Here is a 24,919-nt window from a genome sequence, read left to right on the forward strand (position 1 = left end):
ACAAAGAACTGTAGCAACTGAGGAAATCTGGGAACAAGATAGGAAAGATCATACCAGCTGGTTTCCCATTGCCAAAGAGTCAAACTTGAAAACATACATACCTGTAATATTATATAGACTAAACTAAACATTTTAAAAATAAATGTGAGGGGTATAAATATCTATCTATGTATAGATCTATCTCTCTGTATGTACATGTGTGTGTCTCTCTAGCTTTCATTTATCTATCATCTATATTTGTCATCTATCTACCTATTTATCTATAATATCTATCATATCTATGTTTCTATCATCTATACCTATCCACCATATCTGTCATCTCTCTCACTCTCATTCTATCTCTCTATCTCTCTATCTCTCTATCTATCTATCTATCTATCTATCTATCTATCTATCACTTATCTATCTCTATACACATGTATGCAATAACTAGTAAGAAAAGAGGCTATGGATTTCAAGGAAAGGCAGGGGCTTATGGAAGGTTTTATAGAGAAAAAAGGGAAGAGGGTAGTGATATTAAATTACAATCTCAAAAAAATTTAAAAGATGGAGATCATGCGTGGTACTTGAAACCTAACTAACTATTCAAAGCTTGTGAAATCATGGTTTTTGGTGAAGAAACAAAATAAAAACCTCTTACTTACTAAACCAACATTATTCCTCACTGAAATCCATAAACGTTTGTCCTTAACCCACAGATAAGTGTAATCTTGACTACTTATCAAAGGAACGTCTCTTTGCAACAGCTGGAGGCTACTACAGGAAATCACACTCAATAAACATATTTGTCAAATCTATGTAATTACATTTCAACTAAAATATCACTCTTTTTAAAGTAATAATTTTAAAAATGATATAATTATATCATTCCCCCTTCCCTTTTAAGAAGAAAAAAATCCTCTAATTATAAAGGGTGGGGAAAGCTATTTAAAATGCTGTGGAAATAAAATTTTAATGAAGTATAACTTGAGACTTTGAAAGACACTTTGCAAAGGTGGGCCTCCAGCATTCCTTGGCTGCTATCAGTAACCAGGACAAAAATATGTCCCTGAACTCAGCATGACAGTCTTCATATTTTATTCATTTTTTCCCTAGGAGATACCCAGAGCTGAGTCGTCAGGCAGAGGAGTGACTCACTGATTTTTGAGGGTGGAGACACTCTGAGAATTTTCTCCTTTAGCATTCAGAATACTCACAATGCTAATAATAGCACAGTAATACTTGCCAGTTGAAATACTTCAACAAGAAATATAATTTGATTTGTGGTTATCATAAGGAATGCCGTAACAAAAATACCCTAAGACAATTTGCTTGGTATATAAAATTGTAAAGTAAAAGACAAATTTAAAGGATTTATCTATTCATATGTAAAAATTCATAGTATTCTTTCAGAATTTGGTATAAATCTGTGTCATATTCATTAGTGTTATTTAACCAAGTCAGGAAAGTTTGAAATAGTTATTTAAAGGCTTACCCTAAAGAAAGATATGTGGTAAGAGGGAAAGAGAATCTGTCTATGCCATCAACGGATTCGTTTTTATTGATTTTCCTTAGGTTGGTAATTACTGTATACTAAGAAAAAGAAAACGAACCTAATTTGTAAACTGCACGTTCTGTAACGAAAGCAAACCTACACACATCCACACTCATTCCCGCACGCACACAAAATCAGCTTGTATCGATCGTCCCCGTTTGAACGCCACAGATTACTTCCAAGAATAAACTCTAATAATCTAAACCTGACGATATTCTTGAATAGATTATTAATTCTCTTCTTTGTAATTATCAACATTATTACATCAATGAGTTATAACAACAGCAATACCTAAACCCTAAGTGAAGCGTGCTTTTTTTTGTGAGAAATTTTATTTTAATAATATTATTAAATTCTAAGAATAGACAGATTGCTATTTTGAAGTCATTCTTCCTCAGATGATATCCTAGAGTTCTTTTAAAACCCTTCTTATTCTGTCAAGGGAGATAAAGCTAGTAGCTCAATGGGAGCTAGGGCATCTCTCTGGTACCCACTGTCTTCTTCTGTACAGATGGCAGATGTGCAGGAGTTGTGGAAACTACTCCTTCAAGGGAGTGGGCCTCTCGGGCACTCAACACTATCCTCCACGAGCTGACCTCCAGCTTCTCAGAAGGCTGTCAAGCCAGCTCTGTGTGACCCACTAGAACAGGTGGGCCCGGAAGCTCAGGGATAGGTTTTCCCATCAACATTGTTATTTCATAGCTAGATCAGGAGTCTAATAAATGAACCCTGAAATGGGGCTCAGGAGACCAACCCTCAAGCCTTGACTTTACATTATCCACTATGATTTATTGGTTATTTTATTAAAATAGTCCTACTTTGCCTTGTCTTTAGAAAGTTCAGCATGCTTTTTTTAAAAAAAAATTTCTAGAACTAAAATTCTCATTTTAAATCACGTCTCAAGTTAAATTCTTGTATTCAATTATCCCTGCTTTAGAATTAAAATCGTTTGACAATGGATTGGAAATTCATTTACTTTTTCCACTATGAAGTAAAATATCACATGCCCTGCAATTTCCAGAAAACAATTGTTTTGTAATTCATCTTTAAAATGTGGTATATCCCTGATAAGATAATCACTTAAGAAATAAAATATCTAATAAGCAGTTTGCTTCTTCAAAATCACAATGGAGTAGAAAAATCATTTTCTTCCCCATGTTATTCAAAGATTAGATAGCCAACCACCACCATAAGCTGTGAGCTCCTCACTACATTTTATAATTTTCCAGCATGTACTTTGAGAATTAAGTGGGCTTGGTTTCAATTGCAGCTTTATCACCAGACAGCTGGCTGGCCTTCAGCAATTAAATTCCCACCAATTACTATGAACTTTAGGGAAATATGAAACCATTTTCCTCTATACTGCTATATGTTAGATAGGTATTGGAACACTGTAAATGTTTGCTGAATGAATGACCCTCTCAGAGCTTCAATTATTAATGACGGAAAACAATGGCTTAGTGTTGTACTCTACTCCACGATTAAGACAATCACTTACAGGTAAGCCATGAACAGAAACTGTGACACACAACAGGCTTTCAAAAACAAACCAGATCAACTAAGACAACAACAACAATGACGACAACAACAACAGCAAAACAATTGGACTAATGTAAAATAAAACCAAGTCACAAAACAACAATTATCCTCCTACCAAAAATCTGTCTTAAGGTTTAATATTCATAAAAGCTACCAAGCAGGGCAATATGTAATCTGATATCAATTAAGTCTCAAGGGTATAACAGCCCTGGATGCTACATAGTACTCCTTTTGTCATGCTGTATAGTACTCCTCTTGTCATTCTTAGTACTGCAGCTGTAATTATGACCATCCTTCTGTGTCTACAATGTTGTGACTTCTCATTATATTAAAGCTGTGTGAAGATCTCAAGAGATGACTCCCAGTGTCAGTAAACTACGTGCGAAATTCCTAGATCTCCAAGGTTGAGGACAGAATTTCACATTTGTTTCTGGATAACTAAGTGGGATTGGAGATATTTGACTATTTGTGACTTCCAACATGGGAAAACTCTGGAGTTCAGACTGAAGCCAGTCAGTCTAAGCTTATTCATGTAAATGTGTGGATAAAACAGTACCTTTCAATTAGACCTTACTTAGCATACATTGCAGATTTGACCTACTGGGAATAATTGCTCCTCCAATCACAACAGAAATGACAAACCAAGATTACTAGGTAAAATATTTATCTTGCACTAATTGTTCAGTCACAACGGAAACTGGGATACACATGACTTTTTTTTTCATTTTGCTTGTGTTATTTCTATATGCTGGAGTATCTGTCCACCGCGACTCCACATGCTTATTCAACAAGCTCTACATAATCATTCTGCCCACTCTACACTCATCCAAACACAGTTAATCTAGTCTTCTGAATGTGTCTTTGCTAAAGTCTGCAGGCACATTGGGTGAGTCTTCGGTATTTTTTAATGGTCTTTTATTTGAACAACTCACTGATCTTTTAGTAAAAAATCTTTTATACTGGAAATTAGTTTTTAAATTTTTAAGCACCTAAGTCTAGTCCTTATATTTTTCCAGAAAAATGTGAATACATTTCTTTTACACTAAAATTAAGAAAGAAGGTTTTTTTCTTTTTCTTATAAAAATACAAACAACAAAAAATTGTCAGCTAGTTTATTACATAAACAATCTAAGGAAACAAACAGGAAACCTTACCAGTCTCTGAAGTCCTTACAGACAGCAATGAGGATGACTGATTGCCATGGCCAAGTCTGGTATACGACCGGATAGAAATATTATAGAGTGTGTAAGGTTTCAGGTCACTTATAATGATGTCTGTGGTTGAGGTGTTTTTTACAAACAAGGTGTCTGCATTTTGGTAAAGCACCTCATAGGCAATAATGATCCCGTTAGGTTTTTCAGGCGGGGACCACTTCAATCTCAGTTCACTTGGAGACACACCAGTTACTTGGACATCTTGAGGTGATGATTCTGGCTCTGGGAAGAATAGAGCAAAAATTTCAAACCATGTTCTTTTCGTGCTCATTGTTTTAGACACTGACACGGCCATGAAGGAGAGTCAGTAAGAGAACAATACCCTTCCTTTCCTTCCTTCCTTCCTTCCTTCCTTCCTTCCTTCCTTCCTTCCTTCCTCCCTTCCTTCCTTTCCTTCCTTCCTGCTTTCCTCCCTTTGTTTTCTTCATCCCTTCCTTCCTTTTTAAATTATAAACATACTTTATATTCTTACCATCTTCTGGAGTTCTCACAAAGATGTCATTTTCTTCTGACAAAGAACTTTCCCCAACATGAGTTGAGGCAGCAACCCTCATTTTGTATCTTGTATATTTCTTCAACCCTAAAAGATAACAGATCTATGGTTTAAAATCTTCAAAAACTAACATTCTTACATTAGTGCCGTTTACCATAGGGACACTGTAAATACTTTATTAAAAGAAAGGACTGGCTGGCTCTCTAAGTCAGGTCTCATATACTCCTACTCTCCCAGATTCCTTGAGCTGTAAGGTTTTCCATGGAGATGCTATCAGTGATCTTTCCTGTAATGTTAAAGCAGTAACCTAAAGCCGAACAAAAGGGGGGGGGAGTTTTGGGCACACAGCAAGGAAAATTGGCACACACACCCTGTCAATTGAATTATCTCAGCTGGTTTTCAAGTGAGTTCACTCATTCAAGTCCTCAATAATAAATCATTTTCATTTACTAAGTATAATATTTCTTAGGATAATTGTGTGCCTGTAAAAGCTTTGAGACTATCCTTTTAAATTTGTGTAAATAGATGTAGGTAGAGAAACATGTTGCATTGTTATTTCCATAAACATTTCTAAGATACCCAAGTAGCGCACATCAACAAAATCCGGAGTGTGTCCTGGAACATTAAAGGTGTACAGAGTACACATTTTCCATCAGAGGAGTAGGAGGGCAAAAAGAAACACAACTTTTCCTTCTACCTGTGATGAGAAAGCTGTTATCTACAGTGGTCATCTGGAATGCTCTGTTTGTGTCCAGCTCCGTTGCGTAGATTGTGTAATGAGTGATCTTTCCATTGGGATATTCTGGAGGATCCCAATACAGTAAAATAGATGAAGAACTAATATTTTTATAGTTTATAATTTGGATGGAGCTTGGCACTTGAAAAGAAGAGTGAACAATTAATGGGAAGAACAAAGCCGAAGGCTTAATAACATAAATAATATTTTGAAGCAATTAATTCTAAGGAAATGCATTTGTACCTTGCTCACGTGTCCTAACAGTGAGGACCGTTGGTGGTCCTTCGCCCATGATGGTGAAAGCAGATACGCTAATCGTGTGCTCAGTGAATGGTACAAGCCGCCTGACAACGTAAGACAGCTGTTCGGCAGTGATGTCGGTCATATACTGATTCCTGGTGGTTACTATTGAAATCAACGGGAGAAAAAAGGGATATTTGGTTCTACCATCAAAATTAATTTTTTCTCAATACACCTATCAGGATATTATCCATTAATATCTTCATATATTTTCATATACAAAATATAATGGAAATATGACTCCTAATAAATATGAACATTTCATGAATTCTAGACTCCCCAATATCTACAAACATCTTGCTGTCATAAAATGTTTTAAAACATGTTAGCACTATTTCGAGAAAAAATATATAACATTCCAAGAAAGACTGGCTGAGGGTTTTTGTTGTTGTTTGCTTTTTTCCTGAAAGCAAACACTAGGCAACAGTATAAGAAAGAAACATTATAAATTTTAATTGCATACTTCAAGAAATGACCACTTTATTTGGACTCAAAATTTATTATACATTTATTAGTCCCAGTGATTGCTTAAAGCAAGTATTCTTGCTTAGTACTTAACTGACACATGCGTGTGCCTACAAAAAAGTCCAAGATATTTAGTTTATTTATAAATTTTGCCTATGAAATTTTAATGAGGAACTAAGCTAAATTTGAAATATCCAGGGGAGCAGCTGTGTGTCTTGATGCTTTAGTGCTGCCTCTCCTGGCTTTGCAGAAGAAGAGTAAAGATGTGTTGAATGAAATGCAATTTTCTTTTACTAATTCTATCACGAATAGAAGAGCGTGTTTTTTTTATTTTGGAAGGAGGCAAAAACCGTATCATAGAAGAGAACATGAAATAAATACTATTCCTACCTAACACTTTCTAAAAACCAAAGAAACACTAGAACGTACCTTCAGTTTGCCCTATATTATACCCTCCTTTTAGAAACAGTAAGATTCACTGACCCCTGAAGAGCAAGTGTAAGCACTAATGACAGCACCACATACCAGGGACACCTACACCTGTTTATTGCACCATGCGCTAGAGTTGTAACTTTCTGACCTATTTACCTTTAGTGACATTTGAAAACCTATTCGTCAAAGGCTGTGGAGACCGTGAGGCCTGTAAATGATTTGAAGATATGTTAATCCCTCCCCATCCCACCTGCTTTGGCAACTGTAATAACTGATTGTCTATGCAGCTCTTCTAGAGACTCTAGGGTGCTACTTTCTCTAGGAAGAAGGTCATGTGGGTTAGAAAGGGCCAGCCACTGCTTGTGTGGCATTTCCATTTGTTTCATGAGGGTATCCGACAGTAAAAAAAGAAATATCTGACTCTAGCCCATGGACCATTAATAACATGGTTGAACTCTCAGCTTGGGTTCATACCTCTGCTAGATATTGGTTTCAATGCGCCTTGGAGAGAATTAAAATTTTACCTACCAACTGGTGAACTTTGCTCTTCAGCTCTAGTGCTGGCAGGAAAGTCATTGTGTGGATGGCTGTTGTATATGAATGAAGCCAGGGAGTGCAGGTCCGAAGACATTTCTCCTGAGCCCTCATAGAATCCTATCATGGGGTCTACTAGGTTCATTATTTCTGGAGACATGGGGTTGCTTATAGACTGTAATTAAAAGTTGACATTGACAAAGAATGAAACTCAATCAGTTCTTTATGACTTCAAATTTTGTCACTTTGGAATTATGCATTTTAAAAGAAAAGAACATTTCTATAACTATGGTGTTCTTCACTTTTCAAGATTTTGTCCTTAACTGGAACCCTGCACCATGGTAACATACTATGATTACTCTAGTGCTTATTAGATCGATATTTTAATTTGGAGAAAAAGCGGTACAATTTTCAGACTTGTATTAGTTTCTTTGTGGTATAATTAGATATTTTCATGCAAAGGTTTCATACTGAAATATTTTAAGCTCTCATTCGACAAATATTCTGAGCACATTATTAAAATGGGTTCTGTTTCCTTCTCTAAACATCCTCACTTGTGTACTCCTCATGAGTTTCTGTTAACAGTGATATTTTAATTTATTTTCAATCAAATAAATCACAGACAAAAAGGTAATAAGTTTGCAAGCAGGGTTTATAGTACACCTGTCCATGGTTCTAGGGTATATGATCAGTAGCTGTCCTTGTTTACATCTCATAATGAAATGCATACATGCCAAATCCACCATGGTGACAGATACTGAAGTGAGACTACCAAGCACAGATTGCAGATGTATATCGTAAAGATGGGCTCAGAGGTAGCTTGATGTCACTTCACTTTGTGGATCCCAACCCAGGATAACAGATCAAAATAGAAAACAGGAAATATGCTTTAGTCAAATGTCTGTATAAAACATTAAATGAATTTTAACCACTATTTAAAAAGAATAACAGAAATATGTGGACTTTGGATTCTAATTTGAACATACTGGTCAACTTAGGCATTGGAGATGAGCAGGAACATTTGGTTATGGTGTAGATTAAATAATGTCAAGACAATATCAATAAGTTCCCTAGCCTTAGCCATGGGTTATTATATGGATGAAAATGTCCATCCTTTAGAGAACCAGGCTAGGTAGGCATACAAGAGGAAGAGTGATATGCAGTCGGGAGCTCATTTTTAAATAGTTGGTTGCAAGAAAGAGAACCAGCTGAGCATGATAATAGTAGCTGAATCCAGGTTGCATTGATGAGCTCTTACCACGTAATTTTTCCACTTCTATATCTCTTCGAAATTTCCCAAAATTATGTCTTTTTTTAAAGTACTGCAAAACACCTATTTTAAGTCAGCAAGCACTTCTTGGCATCAGCAATAGTGACTGGGTGGCAACATATGGGATGGATACCCAGGTGGCACAGTCTCTGGATGACCTTTTCCTCAGTCCTTTTTCCACGATTTGTCCCTATATTTCCGCCCATGAGTATTTTGCCCTCCCTTCTAAGAAGGACTGAAGCATCCACATTTTGCTCTTCCTTCTTCTTGAGCTGAACATTTTAAATTCTGCTTCCAAACTCACTTCTGTTTATTACCAATTAAATGCTCTTATGCTTTCAAAATTAATAACAAATTGTCTGTGCTCTGATTATTCCTATGTACTCGGAATACCTGCCCCCTATTTACCTCACATGTTTCGATTGTCTTTCCTGCTGGAGCCAAAACTGGGTTTTCTTTTCCTTGCTATCATTAATGCCTTCAGTATTTTTAAAGTAATAGTAATAGTAGATGCTCAAGGAAAAAACTCAGAAAGTAAAAAATTTTGCAGTAGTATTCACAGATTATATGAAGCCCAAGAAGAAGGAAGACCAAAATGTGGATGCTTCTGTCCTTCTTAGAAGGGAAAACAAAATATACATGGGAGGAAATACAGGGACAAAGAGTGGAGCAGGGACTGAAGAAAAGGTCATCCAGAGACTGCCCCACTTGGGGATCCATCCCATATGCTGCCACCAAACTCAGTAACTATTGCTGATGCCAAGAAGTGCTTGCTGACAGGAACCAGATAGGGGTGGCCCCTGAGAGGCACTGTCAGAGCCCTACTGATACAGATGAGGATGATTGCAGCTAACCATTGTACTGAACAAGAGGACCACAATGAGGGAGTTGGAGAAAAGACTGAAGGAGCTGAAGGGGTTTACAACACCGTAGGAAGAACAACAATATCAACCAATCAGACCCTACCAGAACTCCCAGGGACTAAACCACCAACCAAAGAGTACACATGAAGGCATGCATGACTCTAGCCTCATATGTGGCAGAGAATAGCATTGTCCAACATCAGTGGAAGGAAAAGACCTTGATCCTGTGAAGGCTTGTTTCCCCAATGTAGGGGAATGCCAGGGCATTGAGGTTGGAGTGGGTGGGTGGGAGTGGGAGTATCCTCAAAGAAGAAGGTGGAGGGAGAGGTGTTATCAGAGAAGAGGGAAAAGGGAATAACATTTGAAATGTAAATACATAAAATATTCAAGAAAATAAAATTATAATAATAAAAAATCTACAAAACATATCATTTAAATGCGAAGTTTTCTGAGAGGTTAAAGATGGGGAAATGATTTAAGGGAACTTCCAGCTTTCTAAATATCATTACTAAAATTAATAAAATCATCCAGAAGCTAGGAAGATGACTGAGATAGTGAAACGCTTATTGCACAACCACAAGGAACTGAGTTCAGATCTCACTATCATGTACATAATTGCCAGGCAGCATGGTAGCCTGCATGCAATTTCAGTGCTCAGAGGTTGAGACAGGAAATCCTGAGGACCAGCTGCCGAGCTAGACTAACTTTCTAAGTTGCACTGAGTTCATTTCAAAGATCTTACCTCAATACAAAAAGTGGAAAGAGACTGAGGGGATGCCTACCATCAACAAGCTTGTGAACATGTGATCATGTGATCCCACACATATGTAACCATGCTTTCACACATGCACATGTAGGATAAAAACAGTACTAGGGGACAGGTGGGTACAGTATATTTACTGATCAGCTAAAACCAAGAGTCACAGTTCAGGGAGAGACCCAGTCTCAAAGTAAGGCATCCAGATATCGACCTCCAAATAAACATAAATTGGAAGATTCACCCATAGCAGATACATACACACCATCACCACCACAGTCACCACCATCATCATCATCGTCTTTAATCTTGGCCACAAAATAGTATTTTAGGGAAAATTAGAGGACACCCGTAGTGTCCATGTCATCCAGGTGAAGGCAAGTACAAGATAGAAGGAGGCCTGTCATTGGACGAGAAGGAAGGATGGGCAGGAGAAAAGTTTGAGAGAGAGGAGGAGACTGAAGGAGGCGGATGAAGCATCAGAGAGACCATGGAGGCGGATGTTAAGATTCCTCTCTGCAGTTTTACAGGTTGTTATGAATATTCTTAAGGGACGGATGTGTATAGGACTTTGTATGTCTAGGTGGGCAATTATATCTTATCACTTGGATCAGAGGTTATTGTGTTGTGTTCTTTCATGTGGCGATTTAAGTTTAAGAGAGTATGTAGCAGCTGGAGACACTGGGCCACCACGGAATTGGGATGTACATTTCTGGCACGGTGGCAACCTGCCTTGGGAACTTGATAGATAGAGAGATTATTGCCAGACTCAGAGAGAAGCCATTGGTAGTGTGATATGGGATAGAGCAAAGTGGGTGAGAGGCTTTGCTGACCGAGATGAAGGTATCTACCAGATATCTTGGGGCACTGCGTTGCCAAACCTAGTGTGGGGAAAAAAAGAAAGCTTTTTTCAATAATTTTACAGCAATGTCCATAGGACAGTCATATTAGTTAAAGAACCTGGGAAAGAGAACATGAAATAGAACAAAGTAAAGATTTTTTGAATTCTCACAGCTCGTTTGAGTTCTGACTCCACAGGGAAAAGGGGAAGGATATGAATCACAAACATATAATTCAGAAACACGCTGATATTTGAACCAATATGCTATGTCAAAACCACACAGCTGCTCCCACTCTCAATCCCATGCCCTTTGAAAATCTACCCTTACAAAGCACTATGGACAAAATCATGAGGTAGCACAAAGAGCTTCACCTTCAACTGTGATTTTGCATTAAATCTCTTAATAGCTTCTACCACATGTCAAATAAATTATGGAGGGACAACCGTAGCATTCCATCAATGAACCAAGATAAGCCTACCTGTGAACAAACTGCCATTTTGATGTAAGAATTGGCTTGCATGCTTTTGACTCTGAATCTCACACCCCAATTCTAATTTTCACTGGAAACTCTTTCTTAAACCAGGGCAATTAAATTGAACTCTGGTTTCCTATCAACCAGAAATGTCATAGATTATCATTAATTATTCCATATTCAGAATAGTTCTCATACATATCATTCAAAATATATACATACATATGTATATGTGTGTGTATGTGTCTGTGTGTGTGTATGTTATATTGGGTTTTTCTAGAGAGAAAAGACAGAGCAAAACTGACTAGATGGAATTAGACTTTTAAAAGAAAGAAGGAAAAGAGGTAGAAAGAAGGGGACACGAGTGGAAAAATGAAGCCCATTGCAACACATAAGTTTGATGCCTACAGAGTCTAAACGACTGGACTTAGAAGTGCTGTTGTTCTTTATTAGGTAATTTTGTTACAAGTCTTACTCTGTACATTAATAGATGTTTAGCAGAATCTCTGGCCCTTACCCCCTAAAACTATATTCCCAGTTGTTACAAAGACAGTGTCTTCAGAGAGTATCCTATGTTTAAAATAAAAAAGCAAAGTTGCCTCTAGTTGAGAACCACCAAGTTAGGGAATGTCACTATCCATCAACATGAAAGGGCTAGCATATGTTAGGGAGGAATCCTTGGAATTTATGTGAAAGACCCGGAAGTCTGCAGAGTTAAATTCCCAATCCACCTGAATAAACCAACTTGATTTTACATGTAATAACCTCCATTGCAGCGAGCGGGATTTCTGTCAACTTAGACTCACTGGAGTCTGCTGAATTGAATTAATGAAATGTTTGACATATTCTTAAGAGAATCTTCTGTTTCTATATATCATTTATGTTGCTATCAAAAAAAGGGAATAAAAGGAATGTTATAGTTAACATGTTTGAAAGCATCCTAAAGGATGCTAATTTGGTGGACAAATACTTCAGGTTTTAATCAGGTTTTGCCCCATCTGTGCTCAATCTTGATAAGGCAGTCCTATCTCTTCATCTTCCTCTGTCCAACTAACTAGGTTCTCACCTCTGGTTCACCAGGCAAAACAGTTGATAAACTTGAGAAAGCCGTAGAGTGAAAAAAAATAATCAGAATTAATTTTTGAAATCTGTGATGCTAGCAACCAACTGGAAAAATGCCTCAGGCTTTACCAAAGTGTAATATTTAAAAAAAGCATCATTTTATGGAGGGATGTGTTTAGAGGTCTTCAGACCAATCCTATGAGAATATGATATCCAAAGTAAATTAATTTTAATTTTTGTTTTAAAAGGACAAAATTTACACTAATGGAGAAATTAGTTCTGCTGGGCATGTTCCTAGTTTAACTCAATAAACAACACTGTGCTAAGTTTGGAGAAAGGCTCATTGCCCCCACACTATGATATTAACAAAGAAGAGGGACTAGGCAAAGATAATCTGGAAAGCAGAACTAGTGAAAAGAGGAAACTATTGCTTAAGGAAACCGTGTCCATCTACATTAAAAAATTAAATCTTTCTGTATTGGTGCAACACTATACAGAATGGCATTTTAAGGTACCATATATCAAATGAGATGCTGAACACTTGTGCCCAGGAGATATCTCTTAATCACACTGATCAAGTTTAGCTCCCTTCTCTTGCCATTTGATCAAGTTAATGAAACTGGCAATATAAGAATGAGTTAAACTAGATTTTCATGGTTTCTAATCCCCAGGAAGCACAATAATAAATATTCTAGAGAAAGGAGGGCTGGACTGACTAGTAAATGTCATCAAGAAAATACTTCAGTCCAAACAGGAAAAGAATAAAACTTCTTATTCATCCATATATGTTTTAAGTTTAGAAGAATATATAGAGCCTCATAATTGCTAAAAACAAACAAAATCAGTGTGCCTGTAGTGAACAGTATTCAATGTTTTAGAGTATATTGGCTAGCAGCTGCTTCTGTGGTTCTAATACCCCATTACCACAGTTAGTAAAGTATTTAGTAAAGCCTGAATTTCTAATTGTTGGTTAAAAATATTATTAATATTTTTAGAACATTACAGAAATTCAAATACACATTGAGAGGTTGAAATAAATGTCCTCCAGGTCTGACATTCAAATTTCAATAATATTTTTCTAGTGTTTGTTTAAATATCAAACATAGTATTATAAAGATACTTCATATTATTTTTAATAATCCCTACGTCTAAGAAACAAGAAAATCACAATGGGACAGTAGAAAAGCACTCCAGTGACAGCGATGATTCAGTGAGTCAGAATACAGAATACTTTAGTTTTTGTTTCTTTATAATTTCACCATCATATGTGCCCTGTGAGCAGCAGCTGTTTCTGCCTTCCTTTCTCCAAACCTCATTCCTAAGCATTTGAAGCACTTACAGTTTGAGTTCTATATTTAATTTCTGGCATCACTGAATAAAGTGCCTATATTCTGTGTTAGACTCCTTTGCCTATGATAGGGAGGGGCTAGGTGACTTAGATACATACACGTCTTCTCATCACTTCTCAGATCTCCTGAGTTTATGTTCATAAACTCAGTAACATGCTAAGCACCAGAGCATATGTGAATCTACAGTGAATGTCCTCTCTGTTGGCTCCTCAATATCTACCTCCTGCTGCCCTGCTTCATATAATCTCCTCCCCCTCATGTTGGTGAGATGGGACGTGTTGCTGCTATGAAGATGATGGGATGTAACCACATGATATTATAAGACCTTCCTTTGCTTGTTTGATGAAGTAAATGGCCAGATTGAACAGGACCTAGACAAGAAACTACAGTATCTTCTATGAGTAAAAGGTGACACCAACTAAAACAGAAAGCCAATGGGAAGCCAAGGCCCTTAGTTCTGTAGCAAAAGGAAAATTAACTCTGCTAAAACAACAAACAAGTCTAGAACAGTCTCAGTCAATCTTCAGATAATACCACACCTCAGCAAACTCCATTGACTGCGGCATTAGGAGACCCTAAGGAGAAATCTTGATTAATCTGTTCTGCACTCTGGCTGTCAGGAACTGTGATATCAGGAATGCATTGTTTGAAGCTGCTGAGTTTGTGTCAATAGTCTCTCAACAGTGGGAAACCAACATAATGAGAAAACAATGGAGACCCAGGAAAGGGACAGCAATACTAAGTGAAGGTGGGGACACAGAAAGAAGACAGATGCTTAACCATCATGCTCTGAAGGTAGACACAGCTGGCTATGTGACTATTGAATATTAAAGAGAACGTAAGTTGAAGAAGAGTCTAGAATTTCAAACTTTCATGAATAGAGTACAATAGTGCCACTATCCTAAAAACAAGTCAGAAACACAAGTCATAAATGCTCATTTTAAAGTCTTCTGAATCAGTCCTCTTAAAGAACAGTTTTAAAGACAAAAACCAGCCCAAGAGATGGAGTAATTCTCAGCTCATAACTTGGTTCTCAAGCAAGCTATAGGTCAGCCTCTCTTCAGACAGTGTCCTTGTCACATGAAAACTGTTAATTGCCTTGGCCAACTTTCTTCTGGGTAGCCTATGAGGTCACCATCCTTTCAGTCCCACCTCTCTATTGCTAGGATCCCAATGGAGCCTCCTGTTTCCTATTGTTCTATTATTCATTGGGGGAGGAGTTATTTGGCTTAGTTTCCTGTTATTTTGTTTTAACGGGGTGGAATTTAGACACACTTAAACCCTGGTAGAATCATCCTAGGTAGAAATTCACAATGTCAGAAATAAAAGGTAGAAAACACGTAACCAATGATTGCCAATGATTGGTTGGTTACCAAGAGGAACCAATGATTGAAAATGTGAGATCATTTTTAACAAGGGCTATATTCAGTGTACACGGTGATACACACCCGAAACGTGGAGACCTGATTGATAATCAGCGAAAGAAATAAACAGACCAACAACTAGATAGGAAAGTGTTAATGATATGTAAGGGACCTGGAAAAAGAGCTCCTGAAACATGTCTCTAAAATACGTTAGAAAATAGTAAGGACAGCCGTTAGCATCGCTAACAGCTATAATCATTTAAATCTAACACATGGCAAAGGTGCAGTATATAAAAGTAGATTAAGAATTAAGCAACAGGTGGTATTAAAAGATGTACAGTAATGAAGGCAGAAGGATGAATCTAGGAAGGAACATATATTGATTTAGGGAAGAAATGTGTTAATATATTGAGAATTGTTAACAGTATTTATTCCCTGTATTTGAAACTGAGGTCACGTGTGACTCCTAAAGAGATTCCAAAAATGTAAAGTGCTCTTGAGACAGACATGGGGTTGAACAGAAAGAGAGAGCACCTAGTCTGAGAGATACCTCGACAAGAAAACAAGATAATCAATGGGGATATTAAACCAGGGGTTTTATCTTCTGTGCTCTACTGCCAACCCTGTAAGTCATGTATGAGGGCAATATGAAATGGGGAAGCATGAGCCGGCAAGATTACTCAGCCAGTTAAGCAACTGTCTGAAAAGCCAGAAGCCAGAGTTCAGATCCTCAGAACCTAAGTTCAAAGGTGAGCATGATGACATGCACCAGTCTTTCCAACGGTGGGAAGAAAAGAGACAGACAGATACAGATCCCTGAAAGCTCCCGGGGCAGTCATCTTTGCTAGTGCAACAGAACTCTGGACCAGTTAAACATCCTGCCTCAAACAAAAAGTAGACATCACATAAGGACTTCTGTGTGAGTGCACGGTTCAGGTATATGTTTAACCACACACACACCCCACATGTAAACACACTCATGCATGTACACACATACACAGATACACTTTAAAAACATGAAAGTAAAAATTATAGTTTGACTTGTCCAAGGTCACAGTTGTAAAGCCCAGCAGAGTCAAGGCAAAGATCCAAGGCTCCTTGGTTTGGACCTGGTATTTCCTCCATTCCTCATCAACACTTCAAAGTGGAACAATAACCAACCACGTGAAGAAGTAGAGTATCTGAAATGGATCTGATATAACAAGAATTGATCTCCACCCCACCCCCTGGAGACATGAGAATAGAATGGCCCTTCTTCTTAAGGAGCTGAGTGTTGAAAGGTCAAATGCCAAGATTACTTCCAACGAGTCACAAATATTAGCACTGAACTTACTACATGTCAGCTACAAGCTGCTCTCTTTACATACATCAGCCATTACACCCACATCATTGACCCGTAGTTATAGGATCTCGTGTAATTCCTAAGTCTCAAGTTCAAGAGTCAGGGCACCTTCTCCAGGATTAAGCCATCAATAATGTCAGAACTAGGGACTAAGCCCTAACCATTTGCCTTCTGAACCTACATTCTTAACCATGCCATCTTCTAATAGCCAGTACCATATTTAAATACAGATTGAATGGCTCTAATTATCAACTTCTTTCTGCTGTGTTACAGGACCTCACGCTGGCCTTTCCAGAACCTTTTAACTTCTAGAGAAAAACAGGTGTGTCTGGCTAGTCAACAAATGGCATTAGCAAATTTGGGAAACCTGTCACCTGGTTCAAAGAAAACTAAGCATCTATTTTAAGATGCTCTCTGCAGCAACAAATGCTTAAGCTTCTGCTCTTTGATGAGATGCCAACTAGAATATCAGAAACCATAAAACTCACTATTCATTACACAGAAGAAAGGACACAAGATAGGACTGAAGTTCAACCTGGGAATGAATGTTCTGAATCGCTACATAGCATTGACTACCATAATGAAATCAATGCCAGAGGTAAGGGAAGTCTGGTCCTAGAAACAGAGGAACTGGAGAGAGAGCATGTAACACCAATACAAAGAATAGCAATTCTGCACTGAAAACAGCAGACGCCAATGTCTTCATAAGTATCACATATATTTCTAATGGCCTAATGATTGCCACTCTGGTCCTAAGTACACAGACTTAGCATGCCAACATGACAATAGAAGAAATCTGGGGACTTCAAGGGTCCTCACTGGTGGGTGACTGCATTGGCCAGGGCAATACATCAGAAGTACATTAGCTGCCTACACTCCCTAACAGAGATAAGAGGAGAAAATAAGGTAGCCACTGTGCTTAAATGCAATGTTAATAAAGATCAAATCCTCTCATGTTAAAGGAGCACTTGAATTTCTTTATATTTAGTTGCATGTTTTCAATAAGAAAAGGCAGTGCTGTGGCCATTAGGTTCTTTCGTTCAAAATAGAACAAAATTATTTATGGACAGCAGTCTTTTTTTGGCAACTGTTCTGAATTATAAGCCTCTGAGACAACATTTAAATTATAATCATAGTCTCTAAGCAACATATTAACTGGATGAGAATAATAAAGGCCACATACAGAAGTACCTTTAGTCCTGTGTGACAGTTCAATAGACATTTTTCATATGAAAAGAGAATAGTAACACTCAACTAACGAGGCCTAAAATAAACTGTGATCTACTCAATATCTCGACAAATCTCAATTTATTTTAAGTCCTGGTAGCAAGTTTGTCAAAACTTAATGGGGAATTTTGACAAATTGGCCAAGTGACCAGTGACCAGAACCAATGGATTGGGCTCAGCAAAACAGGGAATAAAAGTTAATACCTCATCTTGTCCTGTGAGCAGAGTATTTTCCAAAACTACTCCTGTCTCTAGGACTGACACTTTCACACGGTACTGGCTGATGATTCCGTTTGGTTGTCGAGGTTTCCTCCAAGTAATTCTTATTTCTGTGGCTTCTACCTCTGCGATCTGTAAATCAAACACTGCTCCTGGAACTAAAGAACAGGGTTTTTTTTATATATTAGAAAGAGTAAATACATTTTCAAATGCAAAGTACTCCCTAACTCCTTAGCCCATGATATTAGATGTATAAATAGCTCTGGGAAAATTGACTAGAATTATTGCTAACATATTAAAATTAATTGTGGCAAAAAGATCCCCTAAATGTATGGAAATTTAAAACTAATTGTATGCATAGTCTTCTCAGAATAGGAGGGACGGCATAAGATGGAATCATTTCCCCCAAAGAAAAAGCCACACAACGTTTCTGAAATCATTTCTGGACTGCGGAGATGCTCAGGGGCAGCGGTGAGGAGTGGGGGAAGGACTTGTCTTCAAGCCTGACAACCTTCTTGAGCTTCTCAGATGGATCCACAGAAGTCATGATGAAAGGAAAGAAAGAATAGACTCCCCAGTGTAGCTCCCTACGCTCTACAATCACAGCATGGTAATACGCAGTCCTCCATGAGTTCACACACAACAACAGCAATAAAATAATCTTCCCAGACAAGCTCTTTATAAATAATTAATTCCTACTCCAAACCTTGATGTCTTTACAAAAATTATAACAACATACCCCAAACCAGTAACAGGCATGCTCAGGATACAGTGAAATGCGGTTGACATGAGCAATTGGCTGCCTCTTAATTTAATGCGTGAACTTGTGTGAAGACTCGATTGAAGTTTGTCTGCTGAGTTTACAAGTTAGCCATGTCAAGCTAACTTTTAGGTGTCTTTGCATGAAGTAGTCAAAACAAGACTTATGTATAAGATGGCGGAGAGTAAGATCTAGACAACCCAGTGCTGGGAAGACAAGGAACGAAGGGTAAATAATGCTGGGCATTTTATCATGCTTTTGAGTACCTGACAACCCCCCCACACACACACACACCCCTCCTCACCTATAGGATACATGATTTTTATTTTCCTTCAACTCCCATAAAGTTACTGTAAGGATCCAAAATCAAAAGAACTTCTAAGATACAAGTTCAGGAATGAGAAAAAGGTTGGACCCCCAGTGCAGAGGAATGCTAAGGAGGGTGGATGGGGGGGAGGCACCCTTATGGGGGAGGGGGAGGGGCAGCTTATAGACAGGAAACCAGGAAAAGGAATAACATTTGAAATGTAAATAAAGAAATATATCCAATTAAAAATAAAGAAAAAGAAAAACCCATCTCCTTTCATGATCAAGATAATGAAATGATCATGATCTCATTTCCTTTGGCCATCTCACAGTGGGAGAGGGCTAGCAAATTTCAATTAGAAGAGAGCCAGCCACACTATGGCAGATTTTGCCCCAATAGATTGTTTTTCTTTGTCTCCATGAAGTTATCAGTACAGACATCACCTAGACAATGTAAAAATATAAATATTTCTAGTTACTTAATTGAGTACTTTCTGACTAAATTCTGGTGGTTACGATTCTAGTATCTAGCATGAGCAAAAGCTGTAATCAAAAGTGGGAGGGAGGCCCAATGTCATTCGCTACAATTCTGAGTCTGTAATGGAAGATAACTCTTCAGACTCTTTTCCCCGCTGACTTTCTGAGGAAAGCATAAATTTTGGTCTAAGAAAGATGTTAGAGATAGTTCTGGGGTGGGATGGAGTCACTCATCACCTCTGAATGCTCTTGTCACTGCTCTAGGCACCGGCCAACACGGGGAAGAAAGAGGCAGAAAGCCCTGTCCAACAGGCCATCTTTCATAAAAGTTGTATCTTATTAAAGTTATTGTTTTGAGCACTTATGTTGCTAACAATGTGTTTACTTCTGTGTATACTGCAAGAATATAAAAGCCTTTCCAGGAATTATAAACAGAGCAACAGACATAGCCAAACGTCTCTTTACCTTCTTCTGTATATTGTTTGGGAGTTGCTGTGTAGTGAAGACCTTAGACAGCGTTGTGTAGTATGAATCACAGAAGAGACCAGGCATTTTTCCATTAATTTAAATTAACACACAATTCATAACTGAACGTTTTATCCAATCAGGCTATAAGTCTACTACTTGAAATATAAATGAATTGTCTCACACATATGTGTTAACACAAATTAATATAAAACAGGCAGCTGAATAGAGTGTGGTTTCATGAGTCTATGAAAAGAATGATTTAAACTTTATCAAAAGGGCCAAGTACTTTCCAAAGTACTTATAATCTGTGAAACTTCCAGGTTTTTCACATTTTCACCAGCACTTGACATTTTTCCAGCCACTGTAATTGTTTGGCAGTAGGGTCCTAGTGTGATTGTAATTTTTATTCCCCAGTCACTAGGGAATTAAGATGCTAAATGCTTCTCATGTTTTATTTGAAAAGCCCTCCAATATTTTGCTTATTGTTTATTGAACTAATTTAAAAAAAGACAAACGTTTGCATGAAAAAAAAAGAATTGTCTCTTCCTGTCTGTGAAAGCATAGTAGGAACACATAAATATATTAATACCGTAGAAAATTACCCATGGATTATTACTGTCTCTTAATATGTGAGCCATGTTTGTGAATAATGGCAGTTTATGTATATTAATCAACAAAACTTTAAAAGCCACATCATGACCCCAATGTATTCTATTGTAATTCAAGTAAAGATTAAGGGACTACTTTTTTTTTTTTACTACAAAAAACTTAGTGGATGAAGGAAGTGGGGCAGACAGCACCGTCTTTCCTCTTTAGAGAGACACTTAGCTTGTATCCCACACACTCTTACAGAGAAACCAGAGATGCATGGATTAGGTTGATCCCTTTGAGATCGATACAAAATTAAAGGAAGCTCAGCACACAGTGCAATTACTCACAGTGCAGAAGCAATTCTTAGGGAGTTAGCAGCAGAGACTGTGTCATGGTCAAAACAACGTATTTGCGAGTTTTATGGAAAAATAAGGAATAAACAGACACAAAATGACTAAAGGCAATTCTGGGTAATTGAAACATTTTAGGTGAAAAGCTATTAGAAGTGAAATGGGATGATCATACTGTAGCAAAGGAAATACATGAGGAAGACGCTGTCCATAACCAAATCTAGTCAAATTAAACTTCTATTTAAAAAGCATGGAGAGAACCTTAAAATTAAAATCCAGGAGGATTCATAAAAAAAAAAAGTGGCGAGACTCCCGGTGGTTTGCCAACAATTATATGATATTTGGAATATTGGACCTTACTAAATTACTATTTACCTTCTCTTCATGCCTATTGAATAAGCGCTCAGGAAAATAGAAGTGATGTGTGTATAAAAACCTTAGGTATGTATCCTATAAAACTAATACAATAATAGCATATTTCTCTGATGACCAAATCTACTATGGGTCTTGAGAGTCTGTGATAATGAAATCAACCACACTGGGATATTACAGACACAAAATTTTCTGTTCGAGATCAACCCAGCATTTGTCTATGAATACTTGAAAATTGGTAAGAACCCTAGATATTTTTACTAGTTATTTTAGGAGAAGTAAGCTAGTTATAATTATTTTAAAACAAACATTAAACACTTTTAAGATATGAGGCAGTCAATAAATAATGTTAATTAAAATACAACCCACCTTTTAATAATAATAAATGATAAAGAATAAAATTCGGATCTCAGTTCTTACTTGACTCTAGCTAATGCAGTGAGCCATTTCATTGCCTCACACAAGTTTCCTGATTTTTTTCCCTTGTTTTTTCTCTGTGTAATGGCCCTGACCTGGAACTTGCTCTCAAGAAAAGGTTGACCTTGAAACTCACAGAGATCTGCCTACCTCTGCTTCCTGAGCGCTGGGATTAAAGGCAAGCATCATCATGCCTGGCTAGTTTTACTAGTCTTTTATGGTACAATTTTTAGTTATTGGGAGTAAGATTAACTAATGTCAGAAGGCAAAACATCCTGCAGTTGCTAAAGCATTACATGAAAGCCCTTCTTTCTGCTGAAGGAATGATCATGGAGCCCCAGGAAAGAAGGTGGGCTTGAGCAGAGACGCCTCATGCCTTTGCAGCCCCTTTGGTGGGGCTCCCTGTAGTCAGTGGCTACCCTCTAATAGCCTCTAGAATGCAGTCTTAAGGAAAAGCAGCTAATGGAGATAGGAGGATGAGAGGCAGGACAAATTGCTTCTCAAAGTCCACAACTAGAGTCATTTATTCAAGATAATCTGGTGTGCAACACAGCCCAGTTGAAAACTCTGCAAGTGGGTGCATAGGGATCTATGCATTTGGGGAGTAAAAAAGTGACCAAATAAAAGGAAATATATTTTAGGGGATAACAAATCCAAGCATTGTTGGTTGCCACATGTCATCTAATTCTTTATCTTAGTCAAGTGCTGGGGTGCAGGATCAATAACAAGAAGAAAATATTTCTATTTGTTTTGCTTTGATCCATTTTGTGCTGCAGAATGAAACTGGACCCTAACGCATGCTAAGCAGGCACTCTGCCGCTGACCAGCTATGTCCCTACCCAGACAGTTACCTAAAAGTATAGACTAAGTTTGAAAGCCCCTAAGATAGACTGGAAAGCATGCAAAAGATTGAAATGCATTGAGTTGTATAAGACTAGGAAATCAGATTGGTCAGGTGGCTCCGGGAGTAAAAGCACTTACTAATAAGCAGGATCGCCTGAGACTGATCCCAGGCCCAACGGTAAAAGGAGAGAACCAGAGCCCACAGCAGAAAGTTGTTCTCTGACCATCTCCACACATGCCCCTTAGCATGGAGGCATGCACACACCTGCGCGCGCGCGCGCGCGCGCACAGACACACACACACACACAATAAATAAATAAATAAATGTTTAAAAACACACACACACACACACAATAAATAAATAAATAAATGTTTAAAAACAATAGTGGGTCAAGGAGTGGCTTGAGAAAACCTCTGCTGTGTATTGTAGCCATTCAAAAAATGCTCTTAGCTTTCTGGGAAATGCTCAAAAGTGCTTTTTGGAATAAATTAGAGAAAACTTTAGGAAAATCATACAAAAGCAAAGGCTCTTTGGATGGGGAAAACACTAAACTCTTAACATCAACCAATGAATCCCTTTCCCTCATGAATGAGTATACATTCCCATTTTAATCTACATATTCAAATTCTGAATATGTATAGGATATATGTACACAAAGATTTTTTTCAGTTGACATAGATAAGCTTAAGGTTTTTGACAGTTTTTCAACAACCTGAGTATCAAAATTTCCTTTTTTTTCCTTTGAAGGGACAGATGCTTAAAATTTCCTGATGGTTGCTGCCCTCTAATGGTCTAATTCGCAAGTGATAGAGTAATGAATGAACGCCCAACTGAATTATGTAGGTAGCTGTGTGCACATATATGTTTAAATATGTCATCAGTTATGGTATGGTGGCTACCACACAAACTCCAGAAACTTTGTGTAGTGTTAGTTTATTCTCAAGCATGGTGACTTCTATGCCAGTAATTGTATGTGAATAGCAGTGAAACCATTGAGCAAGTTTAGAATGAACCAGGGAAATGTTAAGTCGTCCTTTAGGAATACATTTCACCCAAAATATTGTGCTTAATAAACACACTTATTATAACTTCTTGAGATATATGATCTTCAAGTGTTCTGTAAGCTCTGAGAACTTTGTATTTTGTTTACCCACCAGGAAGCCTTACTAATTCAGAAAAATGTCTCATCAAAATACATTGTTCTGGGTGGTAGAAATATAGGGATTTCTCTGGACATGACTTATGTGAGAAAACACATTCAATGTCTGCCAAATACTGTCATTTAGCAGTATTACGTGTGTGTTGTTAATTTAAGACTTCTTGGTGTTCTTCTAAAAAAAGACCACCATGACTCTCTGCCACAGTGAGCACTGTCTTCTAAGTCCTCCCTGCTTTGGGTCCTTTCCTTCATGAAGCAGGCTGTAGGTTCTGATATTCTAGAGAGCACAGGCTCAAAATGAAGTAGATAGTAACTTAACAAGGAAAACAATGGGATTTAAGTACACACAAACCAAATTTCTCCTTGAAATCACATGATACCAATTCAATAATATTCACAAGCATTTCAAATGTATCGCATTAACCGTATAGAGGAGAAAGTTCTTACCATCTGGGGGAGTAAATACTGAAAGATTTGACTTGGGTCCAACCCCAGCACTGGTTTCCGCAGCAACATAGACATCGTACATTGTGAATGGTGTGAGATGTGTAAACGCAAACCGGAGGTCTTTCGTGCTATTATCCAAAATCCGCCCTGCAAAAAAGCAGAACAGACCCATGGGTTTTATGGGTATTTCATGGAATACATAATCATTTCATATCATGTATAGAAGCAAGGACGGTAATCAAATTGTTAAACAAAAATGTTGTTATTATGGATGAATATATTTGAAACATTTGCTTTAGTTTGATATAAATTTAAACAGTAGACACAACATGGAGATCTCTGGGCGAATAAAATAATTTTTCTTACATTACAGATCCCTGTTGAGTTCCTTTTTGGTTTTGATATACTTAAATGGGCAACAGAGGTGGGTGATCCGGTTCCTTTGGGATACTGTTTGTCTGACACACACAATGCCTGGGTTAGATCCCCAGTATATTATAATAATGATCATGAAGGTGTGTATATAATTCAAGATTTCTGAACTTGGAGGTGGACACAGGAGGGTCAGAGAGCACTATTGCCCTGACTCCTTATATAAAGTCCTCAGACTTCAAGCTCATGTCAACACAATATCTCCTAGCCTCGGGCTACTCACTTTCATTCTGTATCTGTTGTAGCTCTTAACTCTGCACTACCAATTTAGTGTGTGGTGAT

At 37.7% G+C, this 24,919-nt stretch overlaps 1 protein-coding gene and 1 long non-coding RNA gene across 3 annotated transcripts in view; one reads left to right on the forward strand and one right to left on the reverse strand.

Annotated features, from left to right (window-relative positions):
• LOC120093580 (uncharacterized) overlaps positions 1 to 24,919 on the forward strand; it is a 201,325-nt gene that overhangs the window by 163,790 nt on the left and 12,616 nt on the right. The window lies entirely within an intron of this gene.
• Ptprq (protein tyrosine phosphatase, receptor type, Q) overlaps positions 1 to 24,919 on the reverse strand; it is a 182,376-nt gene that overhangs the window by 144,589 nt on the left and 12,868 nt on the right. The window contains exons 8-14 of the mRNA NM_022925.2: positions 24,206 to 24,352; positions 18,000 to 18,172; positions 7,242 to 7,422; positions 5,760 to 5,921; positions 5,478 to 5,657; positions 4,760 to 4,867; positions 4,228 to 4,509 (exon numbers count right to left, since the gene is read on the reverse strand). Of these exons, the coding sequence (NP_075214.2) occupies positions 4,228 to 4,509; positions 4,760 to 4,867; positions 5,478 to 5,657; positions 5,760 to 5,921; positions 7,242 to 7,422; positions 18,000 to 18,172; positions 24,206 to 24,352 (1,233 nt within the window). The remainder of the gene's footprint in view (positions 1 to 4,227; positions 4,510 to 4,759; positions 4,868 to 5,477; positions 5,658 to 5,759; positions 5,922 to 7,241; positions 7,423 to 17,999; positions 18,173 to 24,205; positions 24,353 to 24,919) is intronic.

The sequence above is a fragment of the Rattus norvegicus genome, chromosome 7 (genome assembly GCF_036323735.1).
Source record: "Rattus norvegicus strain BN/NHsdMcwi chromosome 7, GRCr8, whole genome shotgun sequence".
Classification (NCBI taxonomy): Eukaryota; Metazoa; Chordata; class Mammalia; order Rodentia; family Muridae; genus Rattus; species Rattus norvegicus.